Source organism: Myotis yumanensis, unplaced genomic scaffold, assembly GCF_028538775.1.
Source record: "Myotis yumanensis isolate MYYU_CA2020_CCGP unplaced genomic scaffold, mMyoYum1.0.hap1 SCAF_8, whole genome shotgun sequence".
Classification (NCBI taxonomy): Eukaryota; Metazoa; Chordata; class Mammalia; order Chiroptera; family Vespertilionidae; genus Myotis; species Myotis yumanensis.
In genome coordinates this window covers 40,473,417-40,491,611 of record NW_027223759.1, presented here as the reverse complement: position 1 = coordinate 40,491,611, position 18,195 = coordinate 40,473,417, and the positions used below count along the sequence as shown (strand labels likewise).

The 18,195-nt window shown below is 37.7% G+C and overlaps 2 protein-coding genes across 4 annotated transcripts in view; one reads left to right on the top strand and one right to left on the bottom strand.

The window, feature by feature from the left end:
• PRKRA (protein activator of interferon induced protein kinase EIF2AK2) overlaps positions 1-18,195 on the bottom strand; it is a 375,739-nt gene that overhangs the window by 91,196 nt on the left and 266,348 nt on the right. The gene's annotated exons all lie outside the window — the stretch shown is intronic.
• Positions 1,873-16,123, top strand: RBM45 (RNA binding motif protein 45). 3 transcript variants are annotated; one of them, XR_011472418.1, is made up of 9 exons: positions 1,873-2,239; positions 8,040-8,162; positions 9,116-9,242; positions 11,769-11,891; positions 12,680-12,859; positions 13,732-13,861; positions 14,021-14,113; positions 14,298-14,464; positions 15,923-16,011. XR_011472418.1 is itself a non-coding variant. In XM_070422680.1 (9 exons), the coding sequence occupies exons 1-9, from the start codon at positions 1,940-1,942 to the stop codon at positions 16,113-16,115; spliced, it is 1,425 nt and encodes a 474-aa protein (XP_070278781.1). In that variant the 5' UTR covers positions 1,875-1,939; the 3' UTR covers positions 16,116-16,123. The 3 variants fall into 3 exon arrangements, 2 of the variants coding, with proteins under 2 accessions (XP_070278781.1, XP_070278780.1); XM_070422680.1 differs by having other exon boundaries at positions 1,875-2,239; positions 14,021-14,105; positions 14,301-14,464; positions 15,923-16,123; XM_070422679.1 differs by having other exon boundaries at positions 1,875-2,239; positions 14,021-14,105; positions 15,923-16,123.

Below are 18,195 nucleotides of genomic sequence, written 5' to 3'. Positions count from 1 at the left end.
TTTCACATGATTGAGTGGCAAAGAAATTTTGCTTTCTTAGCATTTCCCAATATATCTGTTCCTGGTTTTGCTTTATGCAATCTTTAATCATTTCTTTAAGAAAGAAAAAAAGTAACTTCTCTGAATATCAGCCCTATATTTTCAGGATACCAACAAATGTTTTACAGAGCAGAACTTGTCCAGTAAGTGGTTGAAAAAAATTGTGTATTTTCCACCAGATGGCACTGGTGTGCTAGAATCTTTACACTTCTCACATTATTGTTACTCGACCACATTGTTTTTATTCTCTTTGGTCTGGATAAGATAAAAAGAAGTGGAAGGTTAAGATAAAATACGTCCTTGACTTGGGGGGAAAAGGATACATATGTAATACTTTAATCAATAAAGAATAAATAAATTTTTAAGAAAATACCTCCTTGACTTGCTAAGCTCCAGGGTAAATGGAGCCCTTCTTTTTAAAAATGTGGAATGAAATGCAGGGAGAAACTGTCAGAATCTTGTGCTAAATTCAGGGGGAGAACCCAGAATGCCTGACTGTTAGTTGTCATCACACAGTTATGCAATACCCAGAGTTGGGGAGCGAACGCCATAGTCAAAGAGAGCGAGAAAATACATCTCCATTGTGCCATTGTACATATATTATCTCATTTGATCTCTAAGCTATTCGTTTCATATATATTTTCTCATATACTCCTAACTATACAAGCTTAAACTATTAACTGCATGAGCGAAGCAGAGTGACCATTTTGTTCAATACTATATCACTTCAGTATAGCTCAGTACCTAACACATCAAAAACATTTGCAGGCAATCAAAAACATTTGTTTTAGATGAATGGATGAATGAATGAATTAAGCTGGAAAACTACCCCATTAAATAGGTAAGATTATTTCTACTTTACAGTTGAGGAAACTGCAGTTGGAAATGTGAGGTAACTTGTCCAAGCTCACACAGTTCAGGCAAAAGCATTGAACACAATCTGACATTACTTTGCATTATATATTTTCATGTAAGATTTCCATAATAGAATAGAAGTTCTCTGAGGGCAGGAATCATGTCCTTGCTATTCCACATTATATGTCTAGCTCCTTGACCAGAGCCTGGAACATAGTTGGCACACAATATTTCTCTAAGTTCATAGCAACCCAGATCTTAGCAGTCAAGGAACAAAGAGCTCGGCTCCAGGACCGCTTTCTGGTTTATTCCTTTCCCTTCATTCTGCTGCCAATGCTATATCCAGGCCTTATTTCTGGGTTTTTGCTAGTTTTCTGAAAACCTCTCCTCAAGGCCCATTAACACGAAGCCTTAGAAGTTATGCGCGTTACCTACACCTTACCATTTCTCCTCGTTTCACAGTTGAGTAGTCTACCCTTTCTGCTCTCAAACGCCCAGGGGTGCTTGTGGGAGCTGAGCAGATTAGCAGAGGCATCGGTTCCGGTTTGGGCTCTGTTACCTGTAACTCTGTTACCATGGGCTATTCCACGAGCCTCAGTTTCCTCATCCCAATTTTCTCAATAAATGAGACTGGAATTGGATGAGCTCAAAGGTTCCTTTCAGCATTAAGGCTTTTCCATGTTAATTCTATGGTTCTCTTTTGAGCTGATGACCAAGATGGCAAGTTTGGGGAAAGAATCCTCTGAGGGTGGTGTAAAGCCAGAGTTGGAAAAGCCCGTGCGACAGACTAGGCTGCTCTGGCCACCGGGTACAGGGTTGCACACCTGATGTTTGGACTTGGGCTCCACTGGATTCAAGACCAGGACTGAGTCAGGCTCCTCCGGGTCGCCAGGGGGCGCTGCAGGCCGCTCGCCAGAAGCCGGCAGCCGCACAGCGGGACAGCGCCAGACTCTTACGTCTTCCGGAAGCGGAGCGCCGGATCCGCAACGGCCAGGTGTGCAACGGCGGCGGTGGCGGGCCTGGCTCCCGCGTCCGGCGGGGCACCATGGACGAAGCAGGCAGCTGTGCGAGCGGCGGAGGCTTCCGCCCGGGCGTGGACAGCCTGGACGAGCCGCCCAACAGCCGCATCTTCCTGGTGATCAGCAAGTACACGCCCGAGTCGGTCCTGCGGGAGCGCTTCTCCCCCTTCGGCGAGATCCAGGATATCTGGGTGGTGCGGGACAAGCACACCAAGGAGTCAAAGGGCATCGCCTTCATCAAGTTCGCACGCAGCTCGCAGGCCTGTAGGGCCATGGAGGAGATGCATGGCCGGTGCCTCGGCCCCTATGATACCAAGCCCATCAAGGTGCGTGCCCGGGTCGGGATACCCGCGGGGACGGTGTTCGGGGGTGGGGATGGGTCTCGGGCCTCCCTCCCCCCGCAGCTGGGTCGGGGTCGGGCAGTGGGAGCCTGTCTGCTCCCGGGAGCGGACTAGGCGGCACCTGGCACTCTGGGGACGAGGGGCGGGGAGGACGGCCTTGGGAAGAGGGATTTTCAGGACCGCTCGCGCGCCTGCGTCGGGGTGCAGGGATGGGGGAGGGGGCGGGGGGGAGGTGCGGGTCCGGCCCGGCTGCTGTGGCGCCTCCGGCCACGCCCCCTCACCCACTACGCCCACGGTCCCCGATCTGAACCTCGGGATTCCTGGCCCAGCTCTGGCCCTGGCCTACTTCGAGGGCTTCTCTGACCCTCCTCTCTCAGAACAACACCCCCCCCCCCCCCCAGTTGACCATTATAAACACAGATGACTCTGCTTTTCCACAGTTAGGTATGGGGTTTAACAACTTGATACGAGTGCATTCAACTGTGGCTCTCTGGTGTTGGGCATTTTCCCACTGCCTGACAAATGTATATAATATTTAAGTGCAGGTGATTAAAATGGCTCATATTACATATTTATCCCTTTTTGGGATTTTCAAAACCATTTTAAATAAGCCCTATCGGTGAAGGTATGAAGAGCCTGTGTCCTGTTACTGCCGCTCTTCTTGGAAAGCAAACCCAAGTGAACTGCCTTAAGAAGAGCCGACTCATTGTGATGGATGGTAGTGTAGTTGTATTACGTGATGCTTTGTGTACTTAGTTCACCCTGGGGGTATTTATACTAAGTTTCTTCACTTGTCTGTAAAATTAAGGTAAATGACACATGGCAGGAAAGGTAGTTTTGAGGGTTATATGACAGGCTCTGCTTTTAGCACAGTGCCTGGTACAAGGTAAGCCCTCCTATATCCTTGTTGTTGCCGAGATGTCATTCCTTACTTGCTGTGAACGGAGAATCTAGCAGTTGCTTTACGGTGTACCCTTCGCCTGTCCTGCAGAACTAGGTAGCTTTCCACAGAATTCTGCTTTCTCAAAGTTTTTTCCACTTACTACAGCAAATGAGAAGAATATTACCAATATGGACTTACATACATGAAACACATATTTCCATTTCTGGAGGTCTTTTCTTTACCCCCTTGTGCAAAAGAGGAGGTGCCTGGGACTGCATCAACAACAGTAGACACGCCCACCTCTCCAACCCTTTGACATGGGTGACAACAGATCCTCAACAAAACTAATTGTAAGGCCACAGCATATTCTAGATCGGGGATTTGCAAACTTGTTTTCTAAAGGTTCAGATAGTAAATATTTAGGCCTTGTGAGCCACATACAGTCTGTCAAGTACTCTTTATTTTCAACGGCCCTTTAAAAATATAAAAACAACTTAGGTTCTAGGCTGTAGAAAAACAAGGCTGTAGTTTGCTGACTCCTGCATTAGATTGATCATTTTCTTTTCTTTTTTTAAATGTATTTTATTAATTTTTTACAGAGAGGAAGGGAGAGGGATAGAGAGTCAGAAATATCGGTGAGAGAGAAACATGGATCAGCTGCCTCCTGCACACCCCCTAACTGGGGATGTACCTGCAACCAAGGTACATGCCCTTGACTGGAATCGAACCTGGGACCCTTCAGTCCACAGGCTGATGCTCTATCCACTGAGCCAAACCGGTTAGGGCATAGATTGATCATTTTCATCTTCTTCCAATTATGATCTTGGGGAAGAGGGTTTTTATACTTTTGAGTAACATAACCACAGAGATTATAACTGAAAACGTGCTCCAAATTTGAAACTCATAGATCTCCTTTCCATCATTAAATTACTATAAGAGAAGTAAAATTCCCAACACTGAAATGCACCTTCCCTTTTAGCCACAGAGAAATTAAATTACTCCCAAAGATAATAAAAGTTTAAATTCTGTTTTTCACATTTTTGTTCACTCATTTTCAGGCAGAGGGTTGTTTCACTACAGTGCCCAGCTAGACAGTCTTAAGTTCATTGTTCAGCAGCTGCAGCTTGAGCTGTCTTCCACGGGAATGTAATTTTTTTTTTTCAGTATTCCCAGTTAAATTAATTCAGCTTTAATTTTTTTCATGTACTTTGCTTTTGCAAAATTCCAAAGGATCTACCTACAAGACAAATTACAAAATTACAGCACCAGGCCTACAGCCAGTAGATGTCCAAGTAAAAGTCATTTTGTTACTAGCTACATTATCTAAAGGAAAACAGTAAACCTAGGAAATACAAGAGAAAAATAATTGGTTTTTAGCTTTGCAAGAATGTCTCTTAGAACCCATAGTCTGTGAACATAAAATCTCAGGACTCATCCATTAGGAGATTAATGATACATGTTGTCTACTTACATACTGTCTCCTTTATCAGGTATATGAAACATTCCAGTCTGCTAATATTTAGAAATATGTGATCTGATGGCACTTCCATCTCAAGTCTTACTACCTGAGACTCCTTTTCCCTCTCTGGTATCCTCCCATATACTTACAGGTTCCCTGTTGTCCACTAGACTGACTTTATAGAGGGCCATTTCCCCATTAGTCAGTGTTAATAATATTTCATAATATAGTGGACATACAGTGAAGATTTACTGAAATTGGAAGTAGACTTTACCTGGGGATATATATCTGACTGTGTCTTGTAAGCAAGTTCCACACCTCTGTGACAGCTGTTTTCCAAGCAAACATTTCAACCTTCTTCTTTAAAAAAAAATCCTTTATTGTTGAAAGTATTACATATGTCCCCTTTTTTCCCCCCTTTGACCCCCTCCAGCCCGCCCTCACCCCCCACCCCCCCCCCCAGGCCCTCACCTACCCATTATCTGTGTCCATGAGCCATGTACACCTTCTTTTTTAATATTCCTGAAATCTCATGGCTTTATAAGCTCTGAGTTTTTTAGTTGCTGCCTCTTACTCTATAATACCATAGGTCCAGATTTTGTCATTCTTAAATGACATAGAGCCCCCCCCCTTTAAAAGAAGAAAAAAACCTCAAAAGCCTTTGTGTAGCAATTTATATTAATTTTATTACTTTTCCTCAAGTTATAAAAATAAAACTAGCCATTAAAATTTTTGTATATAACTCTATATACAAATCCACAATCCTATTTCGAGATTTTAATATTACTCTGGAATAATATAAAACAGGTGGGGAGCTTTTTTTTGGTGGGGGGGATATTTATAACATCATTCTCGGGCCATACAAAATTATCAACTTAAAAATTAGCCTGCTCTATTTGGTCAAACATTTAATTAACTTATCCCTAATGCTTTGGCAGGGCCAGACCAAATGATTTTGCATGCCTTATACGACCTGTGGGCTGCATGTTCCCCACCCCTGATATAAAACCAAGACAATTTTACAAATTAGAGCAATATAAAATTAAATTCCTAGTAATAATCTAATGCCATAGATGATGTTTCAATAAAACTCAATTATCAATAGTAGAAAAATAGAGCCTCAAATCATTCTATATATTTTCTTACTCAGTACATCATTTGCATTGTCACTGAGATGATTCAGAGTATGGTAATATTTTTTTTTTAAATCCACCAAGGATTAAAAAACCTAGATATGTGCCCTGACCAGGAATCGAACCCACAACCTTTTGGTGTACTGGATGATGCTCCAACTAATTGAGCCACCTGGCCAGAGCTATCTTTTTTTTTTTTTAAAGAAGATTGATGATAGAAAAAAATTAAGAATATGACCATCTAGAATTAAAGCCAACTATGTCAAATATTACATTAAACAAATATACTAAACATTCCAATGAAGAGGCAGAGATTGTCACCTTGGCTGGTGTGGCTCAATTGGTTGGGCATCTTCCCATGCACTAGATCTTACCATGAAAAGGTTGCCAGTTCAGTTTCCCATTGGGGCACATGCCCTGGTTGTGGGCTGGGTTCCCAGTAGTGGGGTGCAGAAGGCAGTTGATCAGTGTTTTTCTTGCTTAAATATCAAGAAAAAAATCTTTTGAAAAAAGTAGATTGTCAGGATTAAAAAAAAAGAATGAACTAAATGCTATTTACAAGAGACACTTTGGGTATAAAAAATACAAAGTGGTTGAAAGTAAAAGAATAGAAACAGCTGGTGTGGTATCAGACAAAATTATCTTCAACAGGAGAGGAGTATTAACAGATATAAAAAATATCAGTCAAAAAGTACATAACAATCCATATTGTTTATGTAGCCAATAATAGAGTTTCAAAATACATTATACATTATTGATAGAACTAAGGAGACAAATTCACAATCAGATTTTTATACATTCCTCTCAGTATCTGATGGAACTAGTAGACAAAATCAGTAGATATGTAACATTTTAATAACACTATCCTATATAATAAAAGCCTAATACACTAAGTGTCTGGTCGGCCATTCAGCCAATCAAAGTGTAATATACTAATGATATGCTAAGGCCGCTCAACCGCTCGCTATGACATGCACTGACCACCAGGGGGCAGATGCTCTGACGGTAGGTTAGCTTGCTGCTGGGGTTCAGCTGATCGGGACTGAGTGAGATGGGCTGGACACGCCCTGAAGCCCTCCCTCAGTCCCTCCCTGGCTGGCCAATCTCCTGCATCCCTCCCTGGCCCCAATCATGCACTGGTGGGGTCCGTCGGCCTGGCCTGCATCTGCTCGCAGTCTGGGATGAGGGACTCCCCACCTCCTCTAATGCACAAATTTAGTTCACCGGACCTCTAGTTAACTATAAATTGGCATTTAGTGAACATTACCCAATAACTGCAGAGTACACATTCTTTTTCAGTGCATTCACTATTTTTGGTAAACCAGAATCCAAACGTAAAAATACATTTGGAAAAAATAGTGCAGAGATTGGTAATCCTATATAATAAAAGACCGAATATATAATAAAATAATAAAATAGACTGAATGGCAGAAAGACCGGTCACTATGACATGCACTGGCCACCAGGGGGCAGACACTCAACGCAGGAGCTGTCTCCTGGGGGTCAGTGCGCTCCCACAGGAGGAGCACCACTCAGCCAGAAGCAGGGCTCATGGCTGGCAAGCGCAGCGGCAGTGGCAGGAGCCTCCCCTGCCTCCGTGGCAGCACTAAGGATGTCGAACTGACAACTTAGGCCTGCTCCCCAAGGGCTCTCGGACTGCGAGAGGGTGCAGGCCTGCGAGAGGGCGCAGGCCGGGCTGAGGAATCCCCCCTGCGGGGGGGGGGGGGGGGGGGGGGGGGGGGCGAATTTCGTGCCACAGGCCTCTAGTAGCTCATATAGGAAGTCACTGCAGCCCAGCCAGGTGCCTCAGTTGGTTAGAGCATCTTCCCATACACCAAAAAGGTTTCCAGTTCGATCTCCAGTCTGGTGGGTACATATGGGAAAAACCAATAGATGTTTCTCCCTTTCTCTCTCTAAAATCAAACATATCCTTGGGTGAGGATTTTTTTTAAAGTCATTGCAATAAAGATTGCTTAAAATTTTTTCATTTTACCTTATTACATTAACCTACCATGAACTTCATACTAATAATGAATTAAGTATACTTAAGGAATAAGGCCCTAGCTGATTTGGGTCAGTGAACAGAGTGTTGGCCTGCAGAGGTCCCAGGTTCGATTCCAGTCAAGGGCACATGCCTGGGTTGTGGGCTCAATCCCCAGTAGGGGGCGTGCAGGAGGCAGCCAATCAATGATTCTCATCATTGATGTTTCTCTCCCTTCCTGTCTGAAATCAATAAAAATATTTTTTAAAAAGAATAGGAAAACAACTGATTATTTTCACATTATTTTGTGGAATTTATTTGTTTCTTAGGTTTTAATTGCTCAGTCCAGATCATCTGGAAATCACCGAGATGTAGAAGATGAAGAACTTACAAGAATATTTGTTATGATACCAAAGTCCTACACAGAAGAAGATCTACGGGAAAAATTTAAGGTACTTACGTTTTCTAATTGGCTAGCATTTGATAACTCAATCCTAAATTGGTTGCACGGTTACTAAATCTAAAGTGTGATGTGAGTTAGATCATTAGATTGGTGGTGGGAATTAAATAACTATTTTTAAGCTATCTTTTTCAATCTGTATTAAACCTAGAATAAAGTAACTTTAAAAATTATAGACTATATAAAAACTGGAAAATACATACGAGCATCTTGGTGTATTAGTTCACATAACCTTTAAATTAACTCTGTGAGGTAGGTAGAGCTATTAGTACCAATTAACAGGTACGGAGACAGCCACAGAGAAGATAACTAAACCACTTAGTTAATAAGTGGCTGGGCCAAGATTTGAACCAGAAGGTTCATTTCCAGAGCCTCTGCTCTTAACCACTAATGAGCAAGACTTTGCAGCTCTCAGACTGTTCAAATTCTTACTCTCCCTTTATAACTTGGGCAAGTTATTTGATTTCTCTAAGGCCCAGCTTCCTTTTCTGTGAAATAAGCAGTAAAATATATATATATAGGGTGACCCCCCAAAATATATACACATTTTAACAGCTGATGGCTCAGTTTGAAAATCAAATGTATTTTAATAGATACTGCTTTTATAATCAAAGTGTGTGTATACATTTAGGGGACATCCTATATATATCTCGAAGGACTGTTGTAACAATAAGATAGTATATATAAAGCAAATGCTCACTAAATAAACATTTTCATTATTTTGGTTATTATTTGGTTATGTCATTATTATGGTTATTTTTCTAGTGCTTCATTAGTTTGTGGCATTGTAAGTCCATTATTAAAAATGACTTTAAATTCTAACTCTAATTTCTTTTTTTGGCAAATAAGAGGTATAAATAAATTTTAAATAGTTCTGAGATAATCCCTGTTCAGTTATTAATTTTGACTCTTCTAAGATCTCTCTTTTTTTTTTAACTCTCATAGGTGTATGGAGATATCGAGTATTGCAGCATTATTAAGAATAAAATGACTGGAGAAAGTAAAGGTTTGGGCTATGTTCGATACTTAAAACCATCACAAGCTGCCCAAGCAATAGAAAACTGTGATCGAAGTAAGTATGTGTTTGTTTAACATTGTTAAAAACTTTTTTAAAATTACAATTATTCTCAATAACTGAATCTAATACTGGTTTTTGTTAATAATCATATCTACTAATTTAATCTTAGCATTGGGAGTTTAAATATATATAGCCCTCAGATGAAAATTATTTTGGGCTATGATTAAGCTTTCATTGAGGCACCATCTTGAAAAGAAATAGCAACTATATTAGCTCAGTAAGTGAAAATGTTGTTGTCATATTTTGGTTATTATTTCTATAGGTTTGGATTGGTTTTTTTGATGTTCTTTTGTTTTTAATATATTTCTTTATTGATTTCAGAGAGGAAGGAAGAGGGAGAGATAGATAGAAACATCAATGATGCGAGAGAATGATTGGCTGCCTCCTGCACGCCCCCGACTGGGGATCGAACCCACAACCCAGGCACGTGCCCTAGGCTAGAATCGAACCTGGGACCCTTCAGTCCGCAGGCCGACGCTCTATCCACTGAGCCAAGCTGGCTAGGGCTGGATTGTTTTTTTGTGGGTTTTTTTTTTAAGTACATATTTTACAATATTAAGTATTTAAGAAATTGATCTACCCTTTCAGGTGTTTTTTAAAAATATTCATATTAAAATAAACTCAATAAGTTTTAATATTTATTCATATTTTGCCTAAACTCTAAATAGAATTTAGTATACTAACAAACCTAGGTTAAGGATAGCATTTATAAGTTTGCTAATATAGGTAAGTAAATATACATTGAGTTAATTTCAAGCTATAGTGACATTGATTAGATCTGCTGTTGCCTGGTACACATCATGGAGAATAAGAATGATAAAGAAGAGCCCTGGCTGGTGTTGCTCAGTTAGAGCATCAGCCAGGGCACTGAAAGGTCACAGGTTCGATTTCAGGTTAAGGTTATGTACCTGGGTTGCAGGTTCATTCCCCACTCAGGTCCTGGCGCTTGTGGGAGGTAATCAATCAATATGTCTCTCTAACATTGATGTTTCTCTCTCTCTCTCCCTCCCTCCCATCCACTCTGAGAACAATAGAAAAAATCCTCAGGTGAGGATTAATAAAATTTAAAAAAAAGCAGCAGCAGCCAAGGAGAATTTTCCTTACTGTGATACTTCTAGATATATTGACCTTTAGAAATGCGATATGCAGTAATTAAATTAGTGTGTTTCAGGATATAAAAATTTATACATACTGCAAATAATTGTTGTTAATTAGGTAACCCTAAGGTACACACCAAAATTTGCTCTCAGAGCCTTCTAAATTTCTCACTCAGCATTAATTGAATACCTATAGTATACTCATCAATAGGTTAAGAAGAGGCTTACAAATGAAATATAAAATAATCTTGTCATTTAAGGAATTTATAGCTATATTACATAGCCAAGATCTAAAGGGCAAAATATAAAGAATAAAAGAATTTTTAAAAGCTCTTTGAAAGCAAAGTGTATGTCTTATTTGTCTATTTCTGTCATCCCAAGTACCTAGTATAGTAATAAACCCTTAATAAACATTTATTGAGAACTTAAAGATACTGAAAATAATCTAACAGGTGAAAAACAAGTACACTGAATGAACATGGGAATACATTGGAAGTTGGATTTGCATGTGATGGGGAGTAGGCTGGACAGAAGGTGAGAGCTACTTTGGATTGCCTTGTAGATTGTTTTAAAAGGAGAAAAATAAAAACTATTTCAGTACAGTTGATCTAACCACAATATCAAGGATGGATTTCCAGGTAAAGAATTCAAACCGGCTACTTTCATCCTTTTTGAAGCCATTGAATAATACAATGGGAGCTGTGAACCTTCTTCTTTGAAACATGTCCATATGCATAAGCATTTTGTTTCGAGTTTCAGAAGGTTCATGAAGGAACCTTCCCACCTTTTGAAGCTCATTCTTGCATCCTTATTTAAAATCCTGGATCCATAGGCGAAGAGACCAGTTGAAGGATTGTTGTAATTAATTGAAGAGAATCTAAATTAAAAACAGGCAGGGAAGTTAGAGTGAAATATAACACATCTTAGTGTATTTCAAAGGAATAATCTTGATGACAGGTTTAATGTTAAGAAGCCTATAGGATTTGATGTTGAGGAGCCTGGGACAGTGAATGATGATGTCATCTGTAGTTAGGGGAGATTAGAAAGAGTAGCATAGAATTGCTGATCCTTCATGTCTTACATTGACCCATAATTTGGAATTCTTGCTGTTTTTTATTTGACATTTTTTATATTCCTAAAAGCAAAGAAGTAGGGTCTGGTGGAGATGGCAATTATATATATTTTGTTTTATACAATTATACAGGGTATCCCCCAGAAATGTATACACATACATTTTTTTGATAGCTCAATTGATGTTTCTTTTCAGATTTAACCCATTAGAATGAATAATTATTCAAAGTGTGTATACATTTTTGGGGGGACACCCTGTATTTATAAAGCTGAGTCAATCACTAGCAATCAAGTATATTTACAGGTATGTTAAATTGCTATGAAGCTTGAAATTCATGGATTCTCTTTTCAGGTTTTAGGGCAATCTTGGCTGAACCCAAAAATAAAGCATCTGAATCCTCAGAACAAGATTATTATAGTAATATGAGGCAGGAGACTTTGGGACATGAACCTAGAATAAATATGTTTCCATTTGGTAAGTGAGCTACCTTTACCTTATAGTGGAAGTAGTACATACAATCTCAGCTGACTTTTTAAAAGTATTATTTTATCAGCAGTCTGTAATATATCACTTAGTGAATAAAAGTCATAACTGTAGTGGTGCTTTTGTTTTGTTTTGTTTTTAGTTTGTCATGACTTCTCATGTCCTTAATATTTAACACTTATTTTAACTTACTTTCTTTATAGTTTTCTATGGTTAGTTATGCATTTTTCAATATTAAATTGTCACTACCACCTTTTTGGGTGAGCTGCTATCTCTACGCAGCTGGCCAAAAAAGTATGAAAGACATAGACAGATATTTCCTCAGTATTGAATCCTAAAATTGTGTCCCTAAGCCACTGTTGCTTTAAAATTAGAGCTAGAGAAAGGAGAGGAATAACAAAAGTAGGAAGCTAGGAAAAGGGGGGAAATGAGTGGTGAAAGTAAAGACTGTGAATGTCATTTGGCACAAATGTTCTTTTAGAAGAAACAGGTCATATTTTGCAGTTTCGCATACTAAACATAATCCTATGAAATTAGTCTACACATTTCTGCTTATGTTTCTGTGTTGAAGGCTGGGCAGTGGGCAAAAGTTTTCAGTTTTCTTGTCATTGGTTCCTTTTGTTGGTACTGATTACCAAGAGCATTCTACAAAATACAGTGCCTTTGTTCAGTGGAATGGACACAATGAAAGTTCATTTTCTTTTCTAGTACCTAAAGTGTTAAATGAATTCTTGAATGTATAGAAATTCAAAGATTTACTTTTTTCTATATTATTGGAGAGCAACAACCTGAATTTTCAAGTTTTGACAAGAATGACAACAGAGGCCAAGAAGCTATCTCCAAACGCCTGTCAGTTGTATCAAGAGTTCCTTTCACTGAAGAGCAGCTTTTCAGCATTTTTGATATAGTACCAGGATTGGAATATTGTGAAGTTCAACGAGATCCTTATTCAAACTATGGTAAAATAATGTCTACATTATTTTTAAGTGTGTATTTTGTTAAAATGGCTTTTCTCCAATGAGACTTCATATGTTAGATACTGTTTGTGTGACAATTTTTCTTTTTATCTGCTTTAAACTTTAAATACAGTGATTTCTTAATAAATAAACCCCTGGGAATATGCCTTCTTTCTACTGAGTCTTTTTTTTTTTAATATTTTAACTCCCACAAAATAGAGCATTTTCTATTTTTGGTTGTTAAAAAAAAAAAAAACCTCAAGATAGGGTCTCTCTTTGTACTCTTTTTTTTTCTTCTTCTTCCCACCCACCCTCCCTCGCCTTCCCTCTGAGCTTCCGCAATCCATACTCTTGATTAATGCTAGGCAAATTTATAAACCCTTAAATATCCTCCTCAGCCCTACATCTCTTTTTCTTAAACTTTATACCTTGAATTGAAACTTCTTTCCTTCACTTCAAGTACCTACTTTATACTTCCCACTCTTAATAGAAGCAAGGCTGTAATATCAGCCATTTGAACTTTTAACTAATTAATTGATTAAGCCTATTATCTATTGTTAGCTTAATCCATCTTGTATTTTTAAAGCCTTTTGACTTTGAAAGGCTTTTTTCAAGAGAGGCATTTAAAGGGAGGTATTATCCTTAAAATATCATGTTCATATTTTTACCAAAATCTGGCTTATACTTTGCTTTGTAGGAACACAGCTATTACACAGGTGTGTAAGCGAACTTTGTTTTCTGACACACTTGATTCTGTATTTACTGTCTGTATGATATTAGGGTATTTCTACATTGTTTCATTTTTGTGGCAATACCACAAAAGTATTCAATCTTTTTTCTCTTTAACTCCTCTATATTATCTACCTTTGTTTTAGGTCATGGAGTGGTTCAGTATTTCAATGTAGCATCAGCTATTTATGCAAAATACAAGTTACATGGATTTCAGTACCCTCCTGGAAATCGGATAGGTGTTTCTTTCATTGATGATGGGAATAATGCCACAGAGTAAGTACCATTCCAGGAATGTCTAAAGCCAAGCTTTGGGTATTTGTGATTTGAAAAATAAAAATATAAAACAATCTCTCAGGTGAGGAGGCCATACAAAAGTTACTGTTAAGAGACAGTATTTCTAGTTTTCTGTAAATTATCAGTTGTTATCTCCAGTCTCCTTAGAAAAATGGCAACACAGATGGTAGCTGCACAGCTTGCATCAGTGGTGTGGAATAACCCAAGTCAGCAGCAATTTCTGGTAAGTAGGTAAGAATTTAACCTTCCATAGGGTATAAAATAAATGTGGCCTTGGTTTATTACCTGTGTAAGAACATTTTCAGAGCTATAGTAAAAGACCACATAGGTGCCATGATACTCATCTCTTTAGCACTTGACTTAAGATCCCTAAAGTGTAGTTTTTCTTTTTCTCGTTTTGTACCCACCTTTTCAGCAGCAATTTGGAGGAAGTTCTGGATCACAGTTGCCTCAAATCCAGACAGATGTTGTACTTCCATCATGCAAAAAAAAAGCCCCTCCTGAAACTTCTGTGAAAGAAAGACTGTTTATCGTGTTTAACCCTCATCCTTTACCTTTAGATGTATTAGAGGATATATTCTGGTAAGATATCAGTTCTACAAAGTTACATTTTATAATATGATTTGTTTAAACCAGTTCTTTAAGCACTCACAATCTTGAAACTTCTTAAATCCAATACCTATTAGATAGAGATGATTTGTTCTGTGCTTTAAAAAACTATTGATATCACCTTTTAAAATATATGATCATTTCCTTATCTATCATTCACACATCCTATGTTTCCACACAGAATTAATTTCCTGTTATTTTTTTTTTTAAGGCATAAACCCATAGGATTGTTTTGAAAAGCATACGTAGAATGGACAAGTCATCTGTTCATATAAGATACATCTGCATACACCTGTCCTCTAGAATTCTTTCCACATAACCTTCTTATTGTAGTTGTAATTTAAATGAACAAAGTTTACTAAGTATCTTCTGTTTTGTTCATACTCTGTTGTATCCTTAAGGATTTTATAAAAACTTCATTGAGTAAACAATTACTTGATTGTATGGAAGAACATATAATTAGTGTAAAAAGGGGGAAGGCTCTTGTTTATTTCTGTTTTTAATATAGCTCCTACCTTAACTTTTTCTTTTTCCCATGTGCCTTACAACAATGTTAGTGAATTAAAAAGATAGTTAGGAAACTTACCAAATAGCTGCACAAAATGTCAGGTATGTGGTTCAAACTCAAGTATTTTGACTCTCCTTTAGCTGACTCATTTAGTTTATTTCTTGAACCTGTCCTCTGGTCCAGGCAGGCACTATGCTAAATGCTAGAGACATTATATAAACAAAACATTATAATAGGTAGACAAGATAAAATAGTTATTGTCTTAGAGATAACCTTATTTAGGAGACATATAAGTAAATAGGGAATTTCAACCTGGTAAGATTAGTGCTATGAAAAGAGTGGACAGGCTATGAACTTAGTAGGCTCCCTGAAAGAAGTAAGGTATAGTGGAGACCTGAAGGATAAAAACAATTTAACTCAGAAAGAAAGCTGGGAGTGTGGGTGGTTATTGCTGCCAGAGAGAATGTGAAAGAGGTTATTAGAATATGGAATTTGAGACTGAGGGAAGATAAAGCTGGAGAGGGCAAGAAACTGTCAAGAAAGGTATCTTAAGGAGTTTGTCTTATTCTGGAGGCAATGAGGAGCTGCTGAAGGGACTTTTAGGGAGGAAATGATATTTGTGTTTCAGAAAGATCACTCAGAAGACAGAGTGGGAATGGATTGGAGAGGGACAGGGAAACTAGTAAAGAAGATATTAGAGTAACCTAAGGAAAAGGTAATGATGGTCTTCATGAAAAAAGGAACCTGAGTGAGAATGAAGAGAAACTGACAGAGAAATGTTTAAGAAGTGAGATTGAATAGGAGATACGATATGGGGAAAGAGGTGAAAAGGGAGTCCAAAATGGACCCCAACTTTTAGACCTGAGCAGCAGTATTTAGTAACGTCAGTTGATTTTTTTTTTTTTTTTTTTACTTTGTTTCAGTCGTTTTGGTAACCTGATAGAAGTTTACCTTGTGTCAGGAAAAAATGTGGGGTATGCGAAGTATGCAGATAGAATAAGTGCTAATGATGCGATTAGTACTTTACATGGAAAGATCCTGAATGGAGTCCGACTTAAAGTTATGCTAGCAGATTCCCCACGTGAAGAATCTAATAAACGACAAAGAACTTACTGATTCTTGAGGTAAGCCTTTTTAAATCTGAATTTTGAAACACACTGGCTAAATAGTGTAGCAAGAGGAATATGTATAATATGTACTTTAGGAATTTCTTTTTAGAAGTTGTCAGTTGAAAGCACTGTGGCTTTCAATTTTGCTGATAAAACCAGTTCAGATTAATTTTATAAAATTATTTTTTTAACTTGAAATTTTTAAAACTTAAATGGTTTCCATGTTTACTGGAAGAATGTTTTTGCCCTTCTATAAAATAAAATCATTTCAAATTGGAAAATTAATTACTTTTTAGTTTGTGAATGTCATAGATATTAAGAGTTGAACTTTTTTACTATATGCTTTCATAAACATTAAAGTTGAAGTACTTATAAAGATTTTTAACTTGAAGACTTAATGACTTGCATTATGAAATGAAGTAATTTATAAGTCTTTATAAAGAATGTTTTCAGTTCTCATTAATAAAATGCCTAAAGCACAATATCAAATAATAGAACTTTGAACCTAAAGTTGGTGTTTTCCTGGACTTATATATATAAGCTTGTGCTTTAAAACTGCACATTCAGAAAAATATTCTTTTGTGCATATATGCATTAAAAAATAATCCTGACAATTTACCAAAAACCCTTTTGTTTATCATAAATATTGATACATGCAGCCATATAAATTCCTTTTATTAGTTTTCAGAAATCGAACTTAAATTTTTGTTTTCTCTAACAGTCAATTTATATCTTCATGGGTTGGGGAAACATTCTTGTAAATGTAGAAATGGTCAACTATTTCACATTTTTATTCTATAAATGAATTCTGAGCTTCAGGAGGAGGAGTGAGCGTTTTCTCTTCTCACACATACTAGCTTCCCAAGTCCACTGCTAGTCAAATGGTAGCAGTTGGCAAGCCCTTTGGATGCACATTTTTCACTTGAAGTTTTCTTTCTGATAAAGAGAATTATCAATATCAGGATGAATTGGCTCAAGCCTTCCTGCTGATGACCATTCCCTAGTAGAGCAAGTTAAGTGGTTAGTTCCTCCTTCCTAGAAGGCAGTTGACAATAAGAAGTGTTCATTGAGCCCATTGTGATTAATCCTAATTTAGAAATGTTTTCAGCCGAAACCGGTTTGGCTCAGTGGATAGAGCATCGGCCTGCGGACTGAAGGGTCCCAGGTTCGATCCCGGTCAAGGGCATGTACCTGGGTTGCGGGCACATCCCCAGTGGGAGATGTGCAGGAGGCAGCTGATCGATGTTTCTCTCTCATCGATGTTTCTAACTCTCTATCTCTCTCCCTTCCTCTCTGTAAAAAATCAATAAAATATATTAAAAAAATAAATAAATAAAATGTCAATAGAAATGTTTTCAAATGTTTTATTTGATTACAAAACCACACCCATTACTCCATACAATGTAGAAATACTAAATTGCCAGTGAAAAAGAATTAGCAATTCTTTTTTAAAACAAAGCAGTTATTTGTGTTTACAAATAAAATGTTAAGAACTGACTTGTTTAGACAAGCTATCTTCTAAAATAGCATGAAAGTGTATTTATTCATGTCTGAATATTTCAACATATAAGTAACAGTTTTTTTATTCAAAGAATTTTTTAAAAAAAACTTCTTAGTATCAGAAAAATATGTAAATTAATCTTGTAGTTGAATCTTTCCTAATGGTTATGATATAATATGGAGAATATTAGACTTAAAATGAGAAGAGCGGAGTTTGAATTCCAACTGACACTTAACTATGATTGAGCAGATCTCTTCACCTTTCTGAGGCTTTTTTTCATGGTGTTATTGAAAGAACAATGTTAATTATTTAAAATGTTTTTTAAAATTTTGTAAAACTTTTATATTGGTGACTTAAGTGAAACCTTTGAGATATCATCTCCAAATGATCATAAACTAAAAGTTTAATGATACAAAACTACCTTGAGGTTCTCTGGTACAGAACTTTATAATACCCTGTAATAGTGATGTACATTCATCCAATTTCCTACATTTGAGGAAGTGCCTATTTTTCAGCATGACTAGTCATGAAATATACATCTACCATTTTCCCTTATTGAACTATTTATTATACATATTTAGAGCAA

Bases quoted from the DNA above. Each gene is read 5' to 3' on its own strand.
- RBM45 (XM_070422679.1), top strand. From the start codon at position 1,940: ATGGACGAAGCAGGCAGCTGTGCGAGCGGCGGAGGCTTCCGCCCGGGC. The intron at 11,892-12,679 runs GTAAGTGAGCTA...ATATTATTGGAG, and splicing joins AATAAATATGTTTCCATTTG to AGCAACAACCTGAATTTTCA. The intron at 14,465-15,922 runs GTAAGATATCAG...ACTTTGTTTCAG, and splicing joins GTATTAGAGGATATATTCTG to TCGTTTTGGTAACCTGATAG.